Source organism: Notothenia coriiceps, unplaced genomic scaffold, assembly GCF_000735185.1.
Source record: "Notothenia coriiceps isolate Sejong01 unplaced genomic scaffold, NC01 NC01_scaffold00024667, whole genome shotgun sequence".
NCBI classification, from domain to species: domain Eukaryota; kingdom Metazoa; phylum Chordata; class Actinopteri; order Perciformes; family Nototheniidae; genus Notothenia; species Notothenia coriiceps.
The window spans coordinates 3356440-3378669 of NW_011357368.1; the positions used below are offsets into that span (position 1 = coordinate 3356440).

The window sequence follows — 22230 nt, forward strand, 5'->3', positions numbered from 1 at the left end:
CAGACACTGATAAACCGTGTGTGTACGAGGACCTAAATGCCTCCGCTGGGTCCTGACAGCCCTATTGCTTACTGCAATTAGCACCACCATACACAATCCGCTGAACAGCAGTTTACAGTGCAAGAGTTTTTAAAGCGGACACACACACATTGGCTCAGATTCACCATTTCTAATCAATGAGCAGAGTTCTTCCTTGTCTCCCCAAAGGCCTATTAATGGCCTCTGAGGTGTGCATATTATCCACATTCAGCATTCAGTTCCACACAATTATTCTCCTCTGACTGACCTGAATTAATGTTGAGCAAGAGAAGATTGGTCCCCTCATCCCAACACTGTTTTGCCCAGTCCTGTCTCTTAACTAGGACGTTTGGGAATATTGCAGAATGTGGGGCTGAACAACATTTGCCAGTCTTCAATCATTTCAAAGAATTAGCTGTAGGCCTAATAGATAAGGAGGGAATCAACACTGGTGTTGGTTCTCTGGAGACGCTAAAGCTTAGGGCCAAACGGCCTCATACGTTTACTGAATACCTCCTGCTAAAGGATATCTTTCAAAGCTCATAAAATGAGAAAAAGTGCTCACAAAAATGTAATGTAATAAAAAATACATATATAATGGAAAATTGAATCACACTTTCCCCCAAAGAACCACCAATATTGATAATCAAGGTTTGGTTGTAAATACCATTTATAAGTTACGCAATACAGTACTGTGTAGTCGTGAGTAGAACCCCAGAAACAACAATCATCTTTGATGTGCACTTTCAAAATCGTACTAAAATGAAAGTCATAGACTTCATAATACCAATAGATGGTATTAGATGCTGCTGGCTTATATTTTGTTTGTAGAGATGTTGCCCTCATTGTGTCCACTCCCTGTATTTTGTTCACATTGATTGTCTTTAGTCATTATGTGAGATTATTGTTTGGATCTTGTAATCCCTTTTGTAATCTCTTGTCTCTGGCCATTTCCTGCAGCTGGGGCAAAAAGACAATCCAGCTGTAGAACCCATCATCCAGGGATTGAAAGGAGTAGTGCATCACGGTAAGGAATGGAAATGTTTTTTTGTACACTGATTGTTTTTTTCCTCCACATGGAACACAATTTAGAAAATGTGGTTAATTTGGTATTTGCAAAAGCTATTGTCCTTACAAAATCCCTCTGACTTTGCTGTTTGGCTTGATCCTAGAGGTACATTCCCAGTGATAGTGAAGACATTGTGCTCCTCCCCTTACCTTTTAGAACAAACATGAATGCTCTTCCTATCAGCATTGGTCTTCATCAGAAGAACAAACAAACACATTGGAATCTAAACACAAGATATGAGGAGAGTTTAACTTCAAAAGGAAGAAACATTTGCAAGATACCGCCTCTCCCTTGGTAGCACAGCTCCACAGCAGGAGACCTCCGAGGAGCTTCACTTGCAGAGAAAGAGCAGTTCAATTACATCTGAGCCTCAACTATACAACACTCTTATTCTGACTCAGAAATACATGTTCATGGATTGAACTGGCTCCTGCGTAGGCTAAAACTCACACTTAAACTGTTAATGTCTGTTCATGGCATGTTTTCTTAAATTTCTGGCTGCTATGCTGCGTTTACTGCATCCGTGACTTATGCAGACCATAAACAGATGTTTCAATGTGACTTTGTAATCCTTCACTGCCTCTTAGGACACAGCAACTCTGTTTACACAGACACGTATGGCTTCTTTTACAACCTGCCCCTGATGGTCTTTATGTGAGCATAAGCACACAGTGACAAGGACATGTAACTGGACGAAGATATATAGGAGCATAGAGTTATTGCTGTTTTCACACTAGTGCTGGGCTTCATGAGCCGTTTTTAATTTCAATTTCACACTCTGTACTTTCCTGGAGATGGGTATTTGATGTTATTTGGTATTTAATGGGTTCGGTTTTGACTTTTGCGTTGATCAAAAAAAACCTTCTGACTGAGCAGGACAATAAAAGAACATGTCGGGGGGGGAAGCTCACTTAGAGACCACTGTAGAGTTTTTTTAAAAGCTTGTGAATTTGCTCCAGAATCTGAAAATGGATCGCTTTTTTCAGTGAATGTTCTGCACTCAAAATTCCATTGAAGTAATTGCAGTAAGGAAAATGGCCTATTTTCTGGTTGCTCCATTATCAGCTGGGAAACCATTTTCCCTCTGGTTTCCTTTCCATACGGGTATGTATGCTTTTTTTTGCTACACAACCTTGATTTAAGACAGGTTGCCAAAACACGTAATTGTACAAAGACATTTTATGAATCTCCATCAGCCTTGTAAAGTGGCTAACCCTTTCACAGATGTTCGTGCTAATACCGCAGTATCTCATTTTCCGGCTGAGAGAGAGCTCAGTGTGGGTGTGGTGGTTTGTGGACTGTCTTCCTGCTGGCTGCTAAATGCTCCTCGCCTCCTCCCCTGTTAGGTTGGTTGGTTTTCCGCTAGCTCGTTATCCCACAGTCATCCATCCATCAGCATCTCGGCGGCCCATGAGCGATAGGGCACGTACACTGTCTGAAGACGGGGAGAAGAAAGGCTGTGAATACTGAATTTGACTTTGAGTACAGATGAGGCATGGGGGCGAGGCTTCCAGTGCCTCTGTAGTCATATCAGTCCTATCACCCCGAGCTTCTGCTGTTTTAGACAAGTTCATGAGCTGTGAGAGATTGTATTTGACATAAATTCCGCTTTTTTTGCGTTTTTCATGTCATAATTCAAGCGAATAACAAGCCCACTAGCATAACCCACACAGCGTAATTGCAGGGGATAAAAGGATCTTCCTGCTGTTCTGTTTTGTTTTTCTTTACACAGCTTTGCGTGGTTCTGATCACGGAGGACAGAACTGAGCCGGTAATCATTTGGATCAGTCTTAATCCCTGCAGCCCATGTGACAGTTGTTACACGTAGAGTAGGCAACCACCCAGCCACGGATCAGCTGTCAGAGCAGGCCATTTTATCTGACTCCTCTCCCGTTGCTCCTTTCTATGGAGGACCAAAGGGAGATATTTGTGTAAAGAGATTTGGCCAGAGTGATAATAAGTGACAACTGCTGTCACCATAATTACACTAGTGGAGGTTCAGGAAAGGGTGGGGGCGAAATGAAATAAACAAATATATTTTAACATTGGACTAAATGTAACTGTAGATATGCAGGGTTTTCAGTAAAGTTATTATGGATGGTAAGAATGTTCTATTTTTGTACCCTGACACATTTTGATCCCATGCTCTACCCAGAAAAGGAAACAAACCTCAGGTCGTTCGTCCTGAGGGATCTGCTGCCGTCGTCCGTGGACAATTACTACCGATACACCGGCTCTCTGACCACCCCGCCCTGCATCAAGGTGGTGGAGTGGATCATCTTCTCCAGGCCTGTGTATCTGTCCCACACACAGGTGTGTTAGCTCCCCACACATACATGCCAAGACATTCTTCATTTGCACACAGTCACTGGATCATTGCTGTACCAAGTTTTCACCGCACAAGCAATTTCTCCCCTCATCTACCTCTCCTCCTTCTTTCCGTTTTCCCTCGTTCCTCCCCAACTCCTCTGCATATGAAACCATAGCTGATCATATAGTGGATGAGTAAGCAGGGACGGCGAGCCAATTACTCGCCTTGGAATGATAGTGTGTGATCACTTTCATGCATATACTATGCTGTTGGTCTGAGCCTATAGCGTCTTAAATATAATACTGCTGCACACGGAGGCTGCTAATAACACAATTAAAATTGGTCAAGTACAGAAATGATCATTAATTTAAATTAGCGCAGTACATCTTTTACATATGTTGAGTGCAAAATGAAGCATTTTACAGGACTCGGCTATATGCTTTACAGCAGTTTAACTCCACCTGGTTTTGTGATTTTGAGAGATAATATATGCCAAATCATGCCCCATGCTTTTTGCTGATCCCATACACAGTACATTGCTGCATCTTTTATACATACAATTCTTGGGTAACTCAGCTGCGTATTCTCTAGAGCGTTCTGTGCGGTAGAAATGTGCAGGGCTCAGTGGAATTTCTATTAACTTGCAAGAGGACAAATCTTTTGTTCAAAAATGACATCTGCTGCAGGAATATTGACCAGCGCCACAATGTTTGTGACGCTTACAGATAGTCTTTTATGAACCTGTAATTTATTTCACCAAGCACGCATAGGACACATTGATTCCCCAGTATCTGTAATATGTAGTCATTACAGCGCGCGGCAGGAGATCATTCATGGCAATCAATGGCCACAAATTTGCCCCATTGAGAAGTTACAGCCCAGTAGGTAGCCAGGATGATGATTGAGCTCTGTGCCTGCTGCTGCCTGTGGTGTGGATGTTTCTTGGAAATACTCTGCAGCAGTTGTGAACAGTCAGCTGCTGGCAAGTGGCTAAAAATGCAGTCCTGCATGATATATATTTTATTCAAAACACGCACGCACGCGCACACACACACACACACACACACACACCCCCCCCCCACACACACACCCATAGTAACACTATCACTTAAATGTTGCTTCAATAGCTATTCTCTGTTTCTTTCCCTCTAGCTGGAGGCCTTTTACTCCATCTTTACAACAGAGCAACAAGACCACGTCAAGTCTGTCGAGTACCTGAGGAACAACTTCCGGCCCCTGCAGGACCTGGATGATAGGAAAGTCTTTAAGTCGGCTGTAAAGGACGCATGGCAGAGAGATTTAACCGATGTCCTGAATAGTCCTCACAGCACTGAGGCTTCAAGAGGTAAGCTTTGTCCTCCATTGTATCACATTCCCCCAGTTTTTTTAACCACAGCACCACTGATTTTGCCAATGATTACAATCCTGTGAATTTCTTCCTAAACAACAAATTGCCTACATTTTTAGTTAAGGTAAGCGGTTAGTATTAGTTCATTACTGTGTAAACTGCAGTTATATCAGAGATCCGCTTATGTCGAATCCCATTCAAAAGCTACCTGATCATTTTTTGGCAATTTACAAACTTGTACCCTGAATCCTGTTGCACATGCCTTTCATGTTGCACAAAGCAGATATGTAGTTTACAATGATAATGGTTTTTGTTTTGTTATTGTTTTCTAAACAATGTGTCCTGGATTTTAGACATTGGCAAACAAAAGCAGACTCACTTCTAGCCGATTGAACATTGATTTTCTTGATTGAAATGTCAACTGTCCCTGGAAGGGTTTGTTAGCTGTATAGTAACATTAGCTTCATGAGCCATTTAAAAATGTTGCCTGTCTTTTTGAGGTTTCCAGCTGACTGGTATTAAAATGACAACCCTCAAGGGGTGTTTAATATAGATGCGATGTCTACATGATATCGTGGTAAGAGGCTGAGGCTTTAGCTGGATGTTTCATGCAAAACACAGCATCCTGACCAGTTAATGGTACGTGCATAGGAAAGGGAAATAAATATAGAATTGGAGGATGAAATAGAATTGGATGATGAAACCCTCTTTAATTGTCACACATACATACACACAGCACATACAGTGAAATGTGACCTCTGCATTTAACAGAAGTGGGAGTGTTATTAGTATGATAAAGAAAAAGGATATGCTGACTCTTGGCCTAGGAAGGGCTATGGTACTTGCATTTGCTAAGCTAGTCAGCCTGACATGCTTGCATCTGCTAGTTCAAGCAAATCAACCTTTTTTAATCCATTCCTTAAACGTATTTGCTTGTTTTTTAGAACTAAACTAACCCTTTAAATGACCATTTATGCTGTAACTCCTACTATATCACTGTTTGAGGAAAGGACCACTGAATCAGTCAAACTGTTGCCCAAGCTATCAAGTAATGTCTCCTTACTAATGAAGAATGAAAGGATTATCACAAGACCCCTGGGTGTACAGTATGAATTGCATAGGGCTAGTAAATTGGGCATATTGAGTCCTTGTGGGATTTGTCGCAGAAATTGTTTATTTTCTCATGTCCCATATAAATCTGCAACCTCTACGTAAATGACATTAAGGATCATAATTTATCTTCCAACCTACCTTTTTTTTTCTGGTGAAAATAATAATTGAGAATATTGATTGTGTTTGGGAGCAATGTTCAGGAAGCTTAACTAGCTAAGCTCAGCACAGAGACCAATTCAGACTTGGCTCTAATCAGTAGGTCAGTAAATTAACAAGGACTAAGCAAGTCATTATTTTTAGTTGGGGCTTTTTCTTACAGAGCTAATTCTGCTTAAAATCACCACATCAATAGTTGAACATTTGTTGTGGTTTTAGAAAAAGATTGGTCTCATCATAATACACATGTCATTTATCATTGTTACAAGTCATTGTTATATCAAAGAACATGTTAATACAAAGATCAGACCTCATGCAGGGCATGATTAGTGTATTTGTGTTCTTCTCTCTTTTATGTGTGCATCTTGCGTGGCTTGCTTTAACCGAACAGTACAGGAAATATGGAGACTAATGAGAAAGGCTGCTGCGCCTTAAAGTGGTGTTGTTGGTGTCTGATGGGGAGAATTGATTGGGAATGCTTGTGATGAAGTTGGAGCACTCTCACAAGGCCGATCAGCAATCATCATTAATATGTGGCACAGCTAAAATAGACCCATACAAATTAAGTTGTGAAATTGCTTTTGTGGCATTATGTCAGGAGGCAGAATGAATGTGGACCAGTGCCTCTCCATTTTTTCTTCACTTCCCCCTCCCCTTGCTCCTTTTCTTTGTGTGCATTTCTATTTGACTGTACTGAAATGTAAGAATCCATACTTTATAGGAGGCGCTGGGAGTTAACACTGTCAGTCCTATCTTCAGGGGTGGCATCTGTCAAGGTTGTGTAAGGTTGGATATTTATCTGTGCACAGTAAAGGATGGCTTTGCTTATAAATGTTCTGAGAGCCAGGGCCATACCTTGACTGAATGTTCCATCAATTTGGTTTTCACAGCCATCAAAGTTGTTGACCTGTTAGCGATGCATAGCTCTGACGCACCATATAGGTAAGTAATATTGCCGTGGTATAATGGACAGTGTTTGCTTTATTACTCTAGCACTGTGATATTTAGTCAATGGTGATATGGTCCATAGGGCTGCAACAGACCTTTATTTTGACCATGAATTAGCTGAAAAAGTGTTGTATCTAAAACCTTTCAGTAAACAGTGAAAAAGCCTTGAACCTGCTTTCTTTTTACTGAGTACATTGAAAACCATATCATGCTTTACCAATACCAGTGGATTTACACATGTATAAAAGTGTATATATGTGTAAACAAATCATAAAGCAATGAGTTATCTTACTGTTTGTCAGTTTATTTCTCTCTGCTGTTAAAGTTTGGCAGTAGCTGTAGCAAGTCACACATTATGATAAAATATTAATTTTAAGTACTGTGGTTAGTGTTGTTATTAAGCCCTTGGATGACATACATAATTTACATTTCCTGTAAATAAAATAAAATAGAATGAATGTTCAATTCGTCTTTATCAGGTTTTTCAATTAAATGTTTGTTTTTTGCAATATATTCTACAGCTTGGTTAGGAGATATCAGTTTTACTGCTGTTTGTAGACAACTTTAATGTAGGATCTGTCGAAGATGTGTGTTCTGTCTGAGTGCCATTGTGGACTGAGAAACCAATATGAGGCTGATTTTTGGATGTTACAGTGAGTCTGAAAATTCCTAGGATTTTTCAGTAGAGACCATGTTAAGTAATTGTGCCAGTGATGAAACATTAGTAACTATTCATTCAAATCGCACTGTGTCTCAGTTGAAGTTTTTCTTTTCAGTTGAATCTGAGATAAAAGGACAAATCCATTTGCATACAATTTTTTGCAGCACCTATTCATTTCGCAGCCAAACTGTCATTTTATTAAAAGGTTTTCATAAAATGAACACTTACCTTAGATCAATGATTTTTTCATTAATACAGCATTCCATGCTTGCTCACCAGTAAACCAAATGTAAAAAAGTGGCCCCAATTATTGCGTACAAAAGAGGTTTAACAAAATACAAATACAAACAAGAATCACAGCCGTGTTCTATTTCAAGCTGCCCCATATGTGTTGATAAGATATTTATCTTGTACTTTAGATCCACGCCTACTGTCGATATTATCGTTGCCGGTGTTCTAGTGTTGATTGTGAAAAGGATGGTGGCTGACATGATGGTAATGATGCAGGCAGTAGAACCATGATGATGTCTTCAGCTGTCATTAAAATATCTGTTTTTGAGCTACTGAAGTTGACAACGAACATCCGACGGGTTATAATGCATTTCACACCTGTCACACCTCATCAACACCCCAAGATATTTTTGCTATTGTGTGTGTGTGTTTTTCCCCTGTGTACCTCTGACTGATTTCCTCCCACACTGTCTCCCTTTCACATGTCATGGTGCATAATTTGCACCATAGCTTCACTTTGTAAATGGAAAAAACTGTGGTGACAATTTCAATTTGACAGAAACCCTGTGTGCATATAATCAGCTGACACTGGTTCATGATTGCTGTTGCCCTGATGTGCTGAATAGCATGTCCAGATTGTCCCTTACTCATACCGACTGATCCATGTGTAAATATCCAATCTGCAGTCTACACTGCCACCTTGAGGCTGACTTACTTACTTTTTATATTCATCCCTTTGTGCATCCTGTTTAATGTTGCACAGACAGGAACTTGCAAATTACATATGGACAGGAAGTTGGACTATTATCTCTACCACATGTTTAGCACTACACCCAGCTGTTTAGTATTCTAAATGGAATCTCTTGCCGTGCTGTGGCATACAAATGACACAAATGTCCATAATGACAATCTGCACCGACACTCGTTTTGTACGTGACCCAAGTTAAACCTCCAGGAGTCATTTTTTGACAATGAGTTACTATATTATTGTGCACTTGTAGAAGTTCCTCAAGTGATGGCTTTCAGTCAAGTAAGCAGCAGACAGTAATAATAGGCTTGTAAAAAGGCAACCACAAATGGGCACAAATACATATGGTCAAGCAGTAATCCTGAAACAGCCTTAAAGAAGATTGTGGAAAGTGACAGTTTTGTGCTGCTTCTTCATCCCACTCCCTTCTACTTTCTGGACTTACAGTGTGCAGCAGTGCCCCGGTGAACATGAAGATCCAGCCGCTCAACCAGACTGCGCTAATGGTGACCTGGGAGCGCCCTCTGACCGTCTACCACCCCCCCATCACCAGTTACATGGTCTCCTACAGCTGGGTGAAACGTGAAGTTGCTAACGAAATGACCTTCACCAACACTGGGGACCAGAGTATGGTGTGTATTATTATGTCCTGATTGGTTTTCACAGTATCTGATGTATGAGGCTGGATCAGCCCAGTGTATATAGGAGGTGACATGTTGTGATGTCCTCTGCTCAGGGCTGTTGCATGAAATGAGGGCCTGTACTGTCTCTGTCACTTACCTGTCTAAGAATAGACGCACAGGACTGTCACACACAATGACAAGTCTAACTGATACATATGTAATGTGTTGACAATGCGCCAGTGGCCTTGTCTCAGTTAAATCTTTTCCCATCTATTTATATTTTACTCTGAGATTCAGGTCAGTACATTATAGGCTCAAACAGAACTTACAGCAAAAAGTAAATCAGACAAGAACAACATAAATCAAATATTTATTTTTTTACTTTAACATCTTGGAAACTTCTTATCATTTGAAAAAAAAAAGATCTGTTTCAGGCATTGAAAGGCTGCTCTTTGAACACAAACTGTCGTCTTTTAGCAACCTACGCAGGCAACTGTGCTCGTGTAATTCTTTAGATCTCAGTGTTTGTCAAGTTTTTGACACCACTCACACTTCTGTTGTGTGCCTTGAGTTACCACTTCATGTATTTCTGTATCTATCAAACAGCACATTCACTGCCTGGCAGACATATATCCTCCCATCTGCAGGAGGTCACACCTACAGGGCTGTTCATTTTTCACGCACACTCTTCACCCTGGTCACACATTCTTCCATTTGAGGAAATTCCGACACCAAGCTGTGCAACTCCTTTAAAGCCCACTGACCCCCAGCTGCATGACTGCCTCTTTAGATATAAACTGTGCAGTGCTCCCCCCCACTGGTTCAGAGACTCGGGATCAGTTCCCTTGTGGCAGTACTCCTGTACTTCCAGCACGCGTTCCAGTAAATACAGTTCTCATCGTCATGGGTGGGAAGCTGGTGGGCGAGTTGCTGCACTACTGACTTCCACTGGTCGTTTGGAGCAGGGTTAATATCATACATTTAAGTCAAATAAGCAGTGATACATTTTTTGTAAACTGAAACTAATAAATAAGGTTTGTTCTTTTTATTAAACTCAAATTGAATTAAAACGATATTACCTGGTTCATAAAAATGAACTACTGTAATGTATTACAGTTATTGGTTTTTAGGTCTGAAATATCATTGTCTAAAAGGAGACAATACAATGAATTCCTGTCTTGTGACATTGAACCACAGAAATTAAACTTGTTTTGACATCCCATAAGTTGTCACAATGTGATTTATTGTATCACATCAAATGCCTTTTAATCAAACTGTTTAACTCAGAACTGATGTGAACCAAAAACCAACAAGACTGTGGTAGTGAGGTGTATTCATGTTGATTCTCCAAAATGCAGCTCACACCACACCTTTTAGTGAACACTTTGTGTTAAGCAGTTTAATATTTAAACACTATTACATATTCATGATGTAGATTCTTACTGAAAGGAGGAGTTTATATTATTCAAAAATAAATCTCAGAAACAAATGATTATGAGTGTATCTTTACCTCTTAAACCTGCCTAAAGAGGAATGTATAGCTTACAAACTAATTACCAAAGCATTGGATGAGCAATGGACATGCAGGTTGGAATTAATAAGCAATCGGGCTTCCTGCAGTCTAAAACTCCCTCACTAAAATTAACCAATGCTATCCTCAGCTGGAGATAAATTAACATGTATTTATTCAATTTAACGTCTGCGTCCCTTAGAAGTGGGCAATTGCAATTCCCCCCTGTACTGGTTACATGCTACGCTCAGCATCCTTCAGCTACATTTACACACCTTTACCCCTCATCAGCCTTACTGCTCCTCGAGGTCCTCTAGCAGAGCCGTCATCTCACCGCAGCCAAAGCCTTCCATTTTCCATATTCTGTGAGTTTGACATGAGATCCTCTATACTGGGTTTGAACTTGCTTGAGGCTTCAAAACGTGTTCATTAAACCTATATACTTCAACCCATGCATTGACCAGTAATTAGTCTTATTTGGTTACTTGCTGTCTTCAACAATTATCAGATTGAGTTTATTATCAACAATTTCTTTGTTTGGTCATAAAAAAAAAAGTTCTTTTGTTGAGAGATGTGTAAATGAGGTTGTTTTTCTACATTTATGGCAGATGGCTGACTGAAGGAATGATTGATGTGTCCATGAAGTGTTACAGTATATGTGGCTACACTCCATTAATACAAGCGCTATATCAGGCTCTTTACCGACTGTATTCTCTCCACATCTCTCTCTGCTCTCACTCTGTCTTATTTTGCCCACTTCATTCCCAATTCTATTTTCACTTTCTATCTCTGGACACCTTTTTTATCTGGATCTTTTACTGAATTGTTTTTTGAGAGCTGCTAGCTCTCCAACACCTGATGCAATCACCCATGTTCTGAAGGCCATTTAAATATAAGTAAAGCCATCTGCAAAGTGCACACAATTAAATTAGGCAGGAAATGAGGTTTGAACTGAATCAAAGTTTTGGGTCATACACTGCTGACAGCAGCTAGTAATTCCATTTCAGACACCATGATGTCTCCAAAGTATTTTCATCCACACATTATTTCAACATGTTTTCAATTGGTTTCAAGTGTTTTTATGTGCGTATTTTCTCTTGCAGAGAGCCATCATAACTAATGTGTCCCCTGAAGTGCTGTACCTGTTCAGAGTGCAGGCAGTGTGTCAGCATGACCTGCGCAGTGATTTCAGCCAAACACTGCTGTTCAGAGGTACCTGACCAAAACCCTCCAGCAATATAGTCAAAATGTCTTCTTAAAGAAGAACTCATTTCCCATGTCAGACACATGAAATGGATTTTAAAATGCTTGCTTGCTTTTTTGCTTCTCAGCTAATACAACAAGAATATTTGAAGGGTCTCGTATTGTGAAGACTGGCATGGTGAGTTGACCAGAAGATGGCAGTGCACATTTTTTGTATGTAAGTGCCAGTCATGTTGTTCTGTTGCTCACTTTCCCTCTGCCTGTCTCCGTCAGCCCACGATTTCTCCAGCGTCCTCAGCAGACATGGCTCCCATCAGCTCTGGTTCATCCACTTGGACGTCCTCTGGCATCCACTTTTCCATTGTCTCCATGGCAACGGGGATGGGCCCCTCCTCTAGTGGCAGCCAGGCCACGGTGGCATCGGTGGTGACGAGCACCTTGCTGGCAGGCTTGGGCGTAGGCGGAGGGGTCATCTCTTCTTTGCCCAGCTCTGTTTGGCCCACACAGACGCCCCCAGCAACGCAGAATCCCACTCGTCCTTCCACCCCGCCTGCCAAGTCGAGCACCGAGCAGGCGGCGGCCCCGGGCCCTGATAAAGACACCCAGTCTGAGGAGAAGCAGGCTGCAAGTGAGGGCGAGGAGGAGGAGGAGGGGGAGAGAGAAGGAGAACAAGATGAAGAAGAGGATGAGAAGAAGAAGAAGAGCAAGCCTGCACCTGATAATGAGAAGAAGCAGGCGAACAGCACTGTGGCCAAAGAGCCTTTAATCCCCACCCCCGCATCCACAGCCAAAGAGAAAGGAGAAGGGAAGCCTACAGCCAAAGGCACCGCAGCGCCCGTGTGCACCGGTGGCGATGAGCTGGTCAACGTAGAGACAAATCTCACTGATGTAAATGCAGCCCCCACTCAGGAGCCTCGTAATGACACTGCAGAGATGCAGATTCCACAGAGCTCTACACTGTCCCCAAAAATCAGTAGTGATGGCAGGAGTATCTGGCCTTTCTCTGTACACACTGGTGAGAAGACCTCTCTCCCAATCAGTATTGTTTGATGTACCTTCACAAACAGGCTCAGCCCTTTTGAATTCACTGCAAAGCTTTGTCTCCTGTTGTCAGCTATCATACAAGACAGGGCTTTTCTCCAAAGCAGAATTTTAAAATAACTACCAACAGTTACGGAGCCCATTGTAGAATAACAAACACATTGATTTAAGACAGTGACTACACTGGTTACAATTTCAGTCAAAGATAATGCTCCAGGCTTTTGTTTCACTACCACGCAGAGGCCTGAAGGCAGAATTAAGTCATCTGCCACAGGGTTCTGCCTTCAGTAATCCCTTGAAGCATTTTTAAAAAGAGTTTGAGGTTATCGGAAGATATTTCGCCAGAATGTTTACCCTTTTATCATGAACAGTCTTTTTTCTGCTGTTAAAGGTGTCTCATTGTAAGGTTATGTATGTTTTTAACCACAATGATCATATGGTTTATTATTTTGTATAGGTGTATTTTAAACTACGCTATTTAGCTCAGGTTGACATATAAAATGAAAAGTACTTAAGTTTTATGCATGTATGTGTAGAATTAAAACATCTTTTAAATTTGGCGACGCCCAGTGGTGGCATCAAAAAAGACACTTAAGCAGACACATCTGCATGCTAATACACCCCTCTTCTCCTTTATCAGTCCTGCAGACATGGAATAAAGGGCTAAAAGCAAGATGTTTTTTTCAAACTAAAACTTAAAGTGGACCTATCATGAATAATATAGTGTAGGACCATACCTATATAAGGCATATTTATACTTTTTATTTTTCAAAATACCAAACAGATCATGCATTTTAGCCATTCCTCATTTCGCTCAATGTAACACTGTCTTTGCATGGGCTGATTCTGTGAGAACAGCATCATCTACAGGCCTGGCATATGTACTACAGCGTCTCCAGCGCTTTCGAACGGCAATGTCCGTGGCTGTCTCCTCCTGATTGGTGGAGTTGGCCCAATAGCCGTAGCGCCACTTCTGTGACATCATAAAAGTGTTAAAATCTGGATCAGTCTGTATCAGATCCGTTGCAGCCCCTTTTTTAGAGATTTGGGTATGGAGGGAAAGAGAGAGGGTCGTGTTTTCTGAAGACTTGGTGAGTTCCCTGGAACACCGGGGACACATATTCATGTATAAAAGACGTACACAAGTGCATTTTGCATGATAGGTCACCTTTCATTTTAAAACTGCTGTAAATACATAAAACCCTACACACGGACACTTTCAAGTTTGGAAATTAAATGTCATTTAGTATGATTGGTGCATGTATTTACATGCATGTGTTACTTTCCAGACACAACCATGTTGTCCAATGTGACCCGGGTCCCTCACCCGGGGATGGGGAGGATGGTGTGGATTGTCCCCTTGGTGGTGGTGTCCGCTCTCACACTGCTCTGCCTCATAATGCTGCTGATCGTGATGATCTACTGGAGGTGAGTTCAATTTACCTTTTTATAAACATGTATACATCTAAAATAAAGTTTGCGGGAACAATAAACAGCTTTGCATAAAGTGGTAATGCATACAGAAAATCCTCTGCTTGATTTAAGGGTATCACTGAGACCTCCCTCGGGGGTATGGAAAACTAGCTGCCCCTCACCCACACTGACCCCCATCCATAAATCTCACATTTCAGGTTAAGTGACACGCCTGCATGCATGTCTGGATTTCCCAGTCAGTCTGCTCCACATTCAGACCTGTCTGGTTTGATTGCGTCTGTATTTTGCACATCTTTGTATGTGAGTGCATCAATCTTAAACAATCTGGCAAGACTGCTTTAATGCCTGCATGTCGTACATCAGGCCCATCACCCACCTGGGTGAGGGTCAGGAGAGCTGGAGGCCCGGCAGAGCCAGAAGGGGTCCCAGCTGTGTCTTCATCTGCTGGGCTCATTTCCAGCCACTCTATTGGAGCCCCAGTAATTACACAGGCCAGGCCACTGGCACATGTGGGATGGTTAATGAGTTACAAATAGCACTGTGGACCATCTCCTCAGCTAGTCCCATGAATATTTACTGTCTGCTTTTAGTTTGGTAGCATTTTGTTTATTTACTGCCTGAGATTAATTTGTGTAAATACATGAAATGTGTTAAATGCATTTCATAAGGACAAGGACATGTTTCTAGGTGTGAGATTGCTGCAGCAGTTTTTATGGGCCAACAACACCTTAATGTGCCTTTTTGTGGTGTCATATAATATAAGAGTGTGGTATAAATAACAGCCTGCTTATGAGCTCCACAGAGAACAGACCGTTGAGAGAAAGACGACTAGCGAATTCAGTCGGTGCACTACTGAAAGTTGTGCTATTTGAATAGTAGAGCAGGGGCAGTTTTAATGTTAGTCATGAGCAACACAGCTGTTGTTGCTACAATGCCGACAGTTCACAGACAATGCCTGCTTCCCCTGGGGAAAAGACAATAATGAGAGAGGAGACCAGCCCCTTCGCAGTCTCTTCACTCTTTATGCTCTGCATAATCTCTCTCTGGTGATGGTCGCTATAAAAACTAACAGATGTTTTGATCAGCATCACAATCTATTTAATATCTAATGTTTACTTAAAAAAGATGTAATTAATGGGCCATGTTTTAAAGTTTAATACCGTTGTCTTAGTTTTAGCTTGTTCATTTTCAAAGTAGGTCTTAGATTATGTCTACAATGGAATTAATTGCTGGGTTTACAGAACACATCTGGGTGCCTCTGAGGCTTGAGATATGTGTTAGACACTCACAGATGTTCAACTGAGGAAAAATAAAAACATTAGCCACTCAGTGCTGCTGATGCCTGTGTTGAATGGGATGCCTCTCTCCCCTGACATCCAGTCTGAAAGACTGTTTCATCCTAGATTATTTCCCCCCAAAGCAAACTATTCTTCTGAGATCATGGGAGCGATTCAGGGAGGAGGTGTCGACTCTGCTGGTTAGTTAGCGGCGCCACATCTGCACCCACAGGGAGTAATTGGATTGCGAGGCTGTGACGCAAGCCAGGAGAGAGCCCTCCTTTCTTTTTGGTTTTCACCCTCCCCTCTCAGTCTTTCTCCCTCTCTCTTCCTCTCTCTTTCTTTTATCTTTTTTATTTATTTTTGTTTTACAGTTTATCCTTTTTTTTCTTCTCTCTATGCTTTGCTTTATTCATCTTAAAGAATGACAAGCATCTGCTCCCTCCTCTGCATCAAGTACAGGTAGGATTAAACCTTTGAACTGCCAGCAATGAGATAAAACATGAAGTAATTCATTTGTATTGTGTGTGTAAGAGGGTGGAAAGGATGTGAAAGGTCCCTCACCTGCAGACAGTATCTCAAAAGAGCAATATTTGTACATGTATTATATGGAGAAAAAACATCTCACTAATGTTAGAATGTTGATTTTCTCTGTAAACCTTGAGCTGTGTAGGGAGGATTTATTCATTAGAAGGCAAACAAAGATTTGCTTTTGAAAGAAACATGAATTGTGTATGGAAAAATAATGAACATCAACATTTTTGTCTGGTTTCGATGAATAACTTTGTCCTTGCCATATGATCATCATTGAGTAGAAGCTGCTGGCCACAATATCACACATTTTCCCCTTAAGAAGCGACTTGAGTAGATTTTGTTGTCCTCAAACTGGAGAGGGATCTCTTGAAAGTGATGTGTTTTGCCCCGAAGAGAGAATCTGTGTTTGGATTAGTTGTCTTGAGTTTGAGTAGAGAGCTAAATTTTGCGCTGCACTGTGTGAAGCTGCGAGTTGTTTACCTGTTCCCTGTAGTCGGCTCAGAATATGTTTCCAGGAGCAACTCAGCGTCAACGACTCTGTGTGCGATCAGCTGTGTCCCTCTCACTCTGGGGCTTTCATTAGCAGTTTTCTGTTGTTCCCGTGTCACTTTATTCAACTTTTAGCTGCTGATGTTGACAGACCAGATCTGAGAACAATAGGATAACGACTCCCTAATAGACTTCGCTGTGGCATCTCACTGTTCTTCTCTCTCTCTGTGTCCCTGTAGGAGATTTTTCCAGACAGCTCACTTCTATGTGGAGGAGAGCAGCTCTCCACGGGTGGTGGCCAATGAGAATATACCAATTATCCCTATACCAGGTAAGGCTCATTATATAAGAATATGTGCTGTTCATATGTCCATAATTGTTAGTAAAAGTATAATAAGAGAAACAGTTTGTTGCAAGTTTTGTAGATGAGCTATTCTCAACCAAGGTTACTTCTATATGGTACTTGGTTGATTGGCGTACAAGTTATGGAGTAGCTAAATAAATTGGCAAAACATAGAAATTATAATTTATATAAAGGATAAATTGATGCAATGAATGGCTAACTCAGCTGCCTAAATGTGGTGGTTATTCAGTTTAAAAGGTTAGCTAAAGTAATTAATATGTGGTTAAAATAGATGGCTAAACGTACAAATGTAACAATTGGCTAAACTTGGTAAAATGGCTTACTCAACAAACAAAAAATTAGCCTAAACCAAAGAAATTAACAGGTAGAAAGTTAAACTTAAACTAATGGAGACATGGTTGAATTGATGTTGGTGTTAAGGAGGGTTCACTTGAGTTTATTTGACTGGACTTGGGGGTTAAATGTAAACACAAAAACAAATGTTATTTACCCTTAAATAAAATAGATTTCTCGGACTGAAACTGAGGGCCAAAAGTATTCTTGAACTACATCACACATCTAACACCGATTAACCGTTGTCAATGTGATTCTCTGTTTACTTGATGGCTGCACAGTTTCAGTCCATTTACATGTGAAATGGCTCTGGTGAAAACCTCTGTAAGAACTTTGTGACTGTCTTTTTGTTGCCTTTAATGTCCCAGGCAACAGCGCAGTGGCAGATAGTCGATATCAGACTTTACTTTCACAGTGGCTTAAAGCTCAGCGACATTTCAAGGCTTTGATACCACAGTTAAAGAGCACAGTTGATGCCAGTATTGACTACACATTAATTAGGTTTGTTCCCTTCCATATCCCTGTCTGCTTCTTTTCTTCTTTTCTTTCTGTCTTTTTCTTTTTCTCTCTTAGAAACTATGGACATGTTCTAGCAGTACATATATTCTGAATGACTAACCATGTGCCTGATGTTGAACATGTGCAAAGATAATTAAATGTAACGCTTTAAGTGCTAATCATTTGCATAATGTGTCTCTCATTGATATGTGTATATATTTACATGTTTAAAATAGAACATTTTAATATGAGATTGCTGTTAAGTATTGTATTGCTCACAGTGATGATGGGAACATATCTCTGCACAGTTTTCATCTCCAGTCAAGTAAAAAATGGACCTAATCACCCTCACTTCATTTAAATGTCTAGCTCCTAAAGCCACAATTCACCAAGAACCGTTCAGAAGAACTGATTAGACTGATAAGTGACTCTTGACTCTAAAACGGGGGGTGGCATTTTTGATAAATGAACATATTAAGAATCCAGAATCCACCTTAATGCCGAAACCACTGAGGCAAGTGAGAGCTCTTAAAGCCCCAGCTGCGAGGGTGTGTTAGTTAAGACATTCACTATTATCATCAGCAATGACAGCTGGGTCCCGTGCCCTATTGTTCCAGTGTGATGGTGACCAGCCTTATCAAAGATCCTTCTTGTGTGATGTGGGGCTGATTTGACTCAGATGAGAAAGATGCTACCTCCTGTAAATGCTCCAAATACCAAATCTAGATATTTGTAATAACGTTCAGTCTCTTAAAGTGGCACAATATGGATGATCTAGTCTTTTCTTTTACTTAAATAAATAACATTTCAGAAAAGAAAAAATATATGATATACATTGGTTTCCATGTTTGGTTGCCATGTTTACAGCCAAAACACTCACACAATGTACACGTGCACACAATCTCAGAATAAAAGGTGACTAAAACAAACACTAATAATGCACTAGATTCCCACACACAGTAACATGCACTTTGCTAACTGTTCTGTCTTTTTCCTGCAGATGACATGGAGGCCATCCCTGTTAAGCTGTTTATCAAACACATCATGGAGCTCTACAAGAACAACCTACAAGGTTTTTCTGAGGAGTTTGAGGTACACTTTCAACACCACTTAAATACTGATTATTTGTAAAGCCTTCTTAACCTTGAATATAACACTAATGGGGTTTTTTAATTGAAGTTGTGTTTAATTGGTCTGTACAAAGGGAATAAACAGATACATGTTTGCCTTTTAGTTCTGGTCTGCTCACATTGACTGATTATAAACCAACAATGAGAAGTAAACAAAGAGTCATATTGACTGACAGGTAACTCTTTGATTGGACAGTTTTGGCAGCTGTCATCCTGTGAGTGTGGTCATGTCATTGCCTTAATTATTTGTTTGTGTCCTCTGCTGTTTCAAAAGATCTTTAAAATGTACTGATAATTGGCCTTTTCATTAATAGTGTTTTTGGTTTGTTCATGTCGTACATTTCAATCAATCCTTATTGGCTGGACAGTTCACTGCCAGCAGATGAATGATTTAGCACTGATTTCTCCCCCTGTACTCTGCAGATGTTGTCTGCAACTGGGCCTGGGTCTGAACAGCGGTTAGAGATTATTTAATGCATGTGTCCGTGAGCAGGGTATTGAGCAGATGGTTGAGAGAAAGACGGAGTAAAAGATCAGGAGAGACGGAGGTTAATTAGAGAAGGTCTGTCTGCTGGTTGACTGGACGGGAACACATTCTCTGTGTAACCAGGTTAAGAAACGAGGAAAAGCTCTGACCCCAGAGGATTCCTTCTAATTGGGGTCATTTGATGTGAAGTCTGTGTGCGTAATTTTTTTTTAATGCATCACAATGAAGCCGTGTTGGAAATTCTAGTTGTATTTTAGGGGCGGGTGGGTGCAGCAGGGTGTAGTGAAGAAGAGGAGATGATGGCTGTCTTACTGGAGGCCTGGGTTCAAGCCCCTGTGGCAGTAAGCATCTGCTCTTTTCAAGTGTCCTTGACCGAGACACTGAATCTCTTCTGAAAGGTTCTGCTGTAGAGTTTACCCTGAGCTCCTGACGGATGAGACCTCGTTTGGAAAAAGAAAGAAAAGTTTCCTTGTAAAGACAACAGAAGGAAATAGAAAGATGTACTTGTCATGAAATAATGACAGTTTCTTTAGAAAAATCATGAAAACTGTTAATTGGTGAATTCCAACGCATTTTTTATACTTATTTAATAATATCCATCTCTGTCTATTTTCCTCTCTCCAGGAGGTCCAGCGCTCCACAGCAGACCTGAAAATCACATCAGAACACTCCAATCATCCTGACAACAAGCACAAGAACAGATACATCAACATTGTGGCTTGTGAGTCAGCTGTAAAATCTGCTTATGACGTCTACTGCTGCGCAATCCAGTTATGATTTTATAATGCGTTTTCATCCGTTGAATAATCTGAACAAATATATATCAATGCTCTCCCTAGACGACCACAACAGGGTGAAATTACGAGCTCTGGCGGGGAAAGATGCCAAACATTCGGATTACATCAATGCCAACTACGTGGATGTGAGTATTACAAACCGCTTATTAGTTTTCCTAATGCTGGTCCTGGTGTGGTTTTCTTTTTTGTGTTAGAAAGATGTTGAAATTCACCAGCAAGGCAAATATACATTAAAGTATCAAAATGATAACGCCGACAGACAGAGGAAAAAGATTGATTTCAAGAACATTGATTGATTTATAAATATTCAGAATGTCAGCTGAAGGAGTGGATTTCATGACCTACCTTTGTCAGTAATCCAGCCATATCAGCTATATCAGCGGTGGGTATAATATCAAATATTGATGGCATCTATATTCTCCCACTCTCCTGTTTCAGGGCTACAACCGGCCGAGAGCTTATATAGCTGCCCAGGGTCCTCTCAAGTCTACATTCGAGGACTTTTGGAGAATGGTGTGGGAGCAGAACACGGGAATCATCATAATGATCACCAACTTGGTGGAGAAAGGACGAGTAGGTTCACTTTATGTAAAAGTAAAAAAGCTCAGAAAATCCCTTGCTGTATTTCATTATTTTTATATAATGTCTTTTGTGTCCTGTAGAGAAAATGTGACCAGTATTGGCCGACAGAGAACAGCGAGCAGTATGGGAATATTGTAGTGACGCTGAAAAGCACCAAAGTACACGCCTGCTACACACTGCGGCGTTTCCTTATAAGGAATACTAAAGTTAAAAAGGTAATTTAACATCAAACTTGTTTTAATCTGTTTTGTTTGAATAACTTTTTTTAAACCTGGATTAGTTTGAACCAGCTAATTGTAAAGATTTTAAAACCAGCTGTAAGTTGGTCCAAAATAACAGTTTTAAGGACCAAGCCATAAATTAAACTTTAGTGCATACCATTTCCAGTTTTCACAATATTTTTTTGACATAACATTTGTATATTATGTAGGTCAATTGGGTTGTGTTTGTAGTATGTAATTCATATCTTCCTGGTTTACATCATTGTGAAGCAGTCACATTTTAACTGGTAACCTATTAACAAGCTATTTTTAAAAAAGTTGTTCTGGTAATATCATTATAAAAGCTTAAATGATGCATCCCTATTTGAGTGTTGCTCAAATAGTGTTGCATTATATTACCACTTAGGCTAGTTATAACATTGTGTTTGCTAAGTTTGTTCTTAAAACAACTAACAGCTGATACAGCCAGCCCATGATAGTGTCCTCCCTGTGTGAAGGACAACGATTCTGCAATGGGTCACAAGTCTCTCTCTCATGTTTTAGGGTCAAAAGGGGAACCCAAAGGGAAAGCTAAATGAACGCATCATTGTGCAGTTTCACTACACTCAGTGGCCTGACATGGGAGTACCGGAGTACACCCTCCCTGTCCTCACCTTCATCAACCGCTCGTCAGCAGCTCGCACCGCAGACATGGGCCCGGTCCTGGTGCACTGCAGGTACGCTGCTTACTGTAGTACTCAGGCTAAATGACTGTTAACTACTGTGCAAGTGCTAACGTCTCATAATCCCTGATTTGGTTAACAGCTATGGGCCTGTCATTATGCTCATGTTTCTCTGTGCTTTGCTTCTCAGTGCAGGGGTGGGGCGCACAGGAACGTACATTGTCATTGACAGCATGCTACAACAGATGAAGGACAAAAGCACAGTCAGCGTCCTGGATTTTCTCAAACATATCCGCACACAACGCAACTACCTAGTTCAGACTGAGGTAAGAAGCCCGAATTTCGACCTTATGTTGTGAAACTATCATTTTTTTTAATCAAAAAGGTCATCTATGATTAAAGATGGAGAGGGAGTTACGAAATGTTTTCAGTTTGATACTCT

At 40.8% G+C, this 22230-nt stretch overlaps 1 protein-coding gene across 1 annotated transcript in view; it reads left to right on the forward strand.

Annotated features, from left to right (window-relative positions):
• LOC104955202 (protein tyrosine phosphatase receptor type G) overlaps positions 1 to 22230 on the forward strand; it is a 30417-nt gene that overhangs the window by 1315 nt on the left and 6872 nt on the right. Inside the window, exons 2-17 of the mRNA XM_010782452.1 lie at positions 979 to 1045; positions 3243 to 3400; positions 4551 to 4743; positions 9051 to 9235; positions 11840 to 11948; positions 12068 to 12117; positions 12213 to 12954; positions 14270 to 14408; positions 16954 to 17045; positions 18910 to 19001; positions 20151 to 20247; positions 20366 to 20448; positions 20762 to 20896; positions 20986 to 21120; positions 21670 to 21842; positions 21979 to 22114. Coding sequence (XP_010780754.1) covers positions 979 to 1045; positions 3243 to 3400; positions 4551 to 4743; positions 9051 to 9235; positions 11840 to 11948; positions 12068 to 12117; positions 12213 to 12954; positions 14270 to 14408; positions 16954 to 17045; positions 18910 to 19001; positions 20151 to 20247; positions 20366 to 20448; positions 20762 to 20896; positions 20986 to 21120; positions 21670 to 21842; positions 21979 to 22114 — 2586 coding nt within the window. The remainder of the gene's footprint in view (positions 1 to 978; positions 1046 to 3242; positions 3401 to 4550; positions 4744 to 9050; positions 9236 to 11839; positions 11949 to 12067; positions 12118 to 12212; positions 12955 to 14269; positions 14409 to 16953; positions 17046 to 18909; positions 19002 to 20150; positions 20248 to 20365; positions 20449 to 20761; positions 20897 to 20985; positions 21121 to 21669; positions 21843 to 21978; positions 22115 to 22230) is intronic.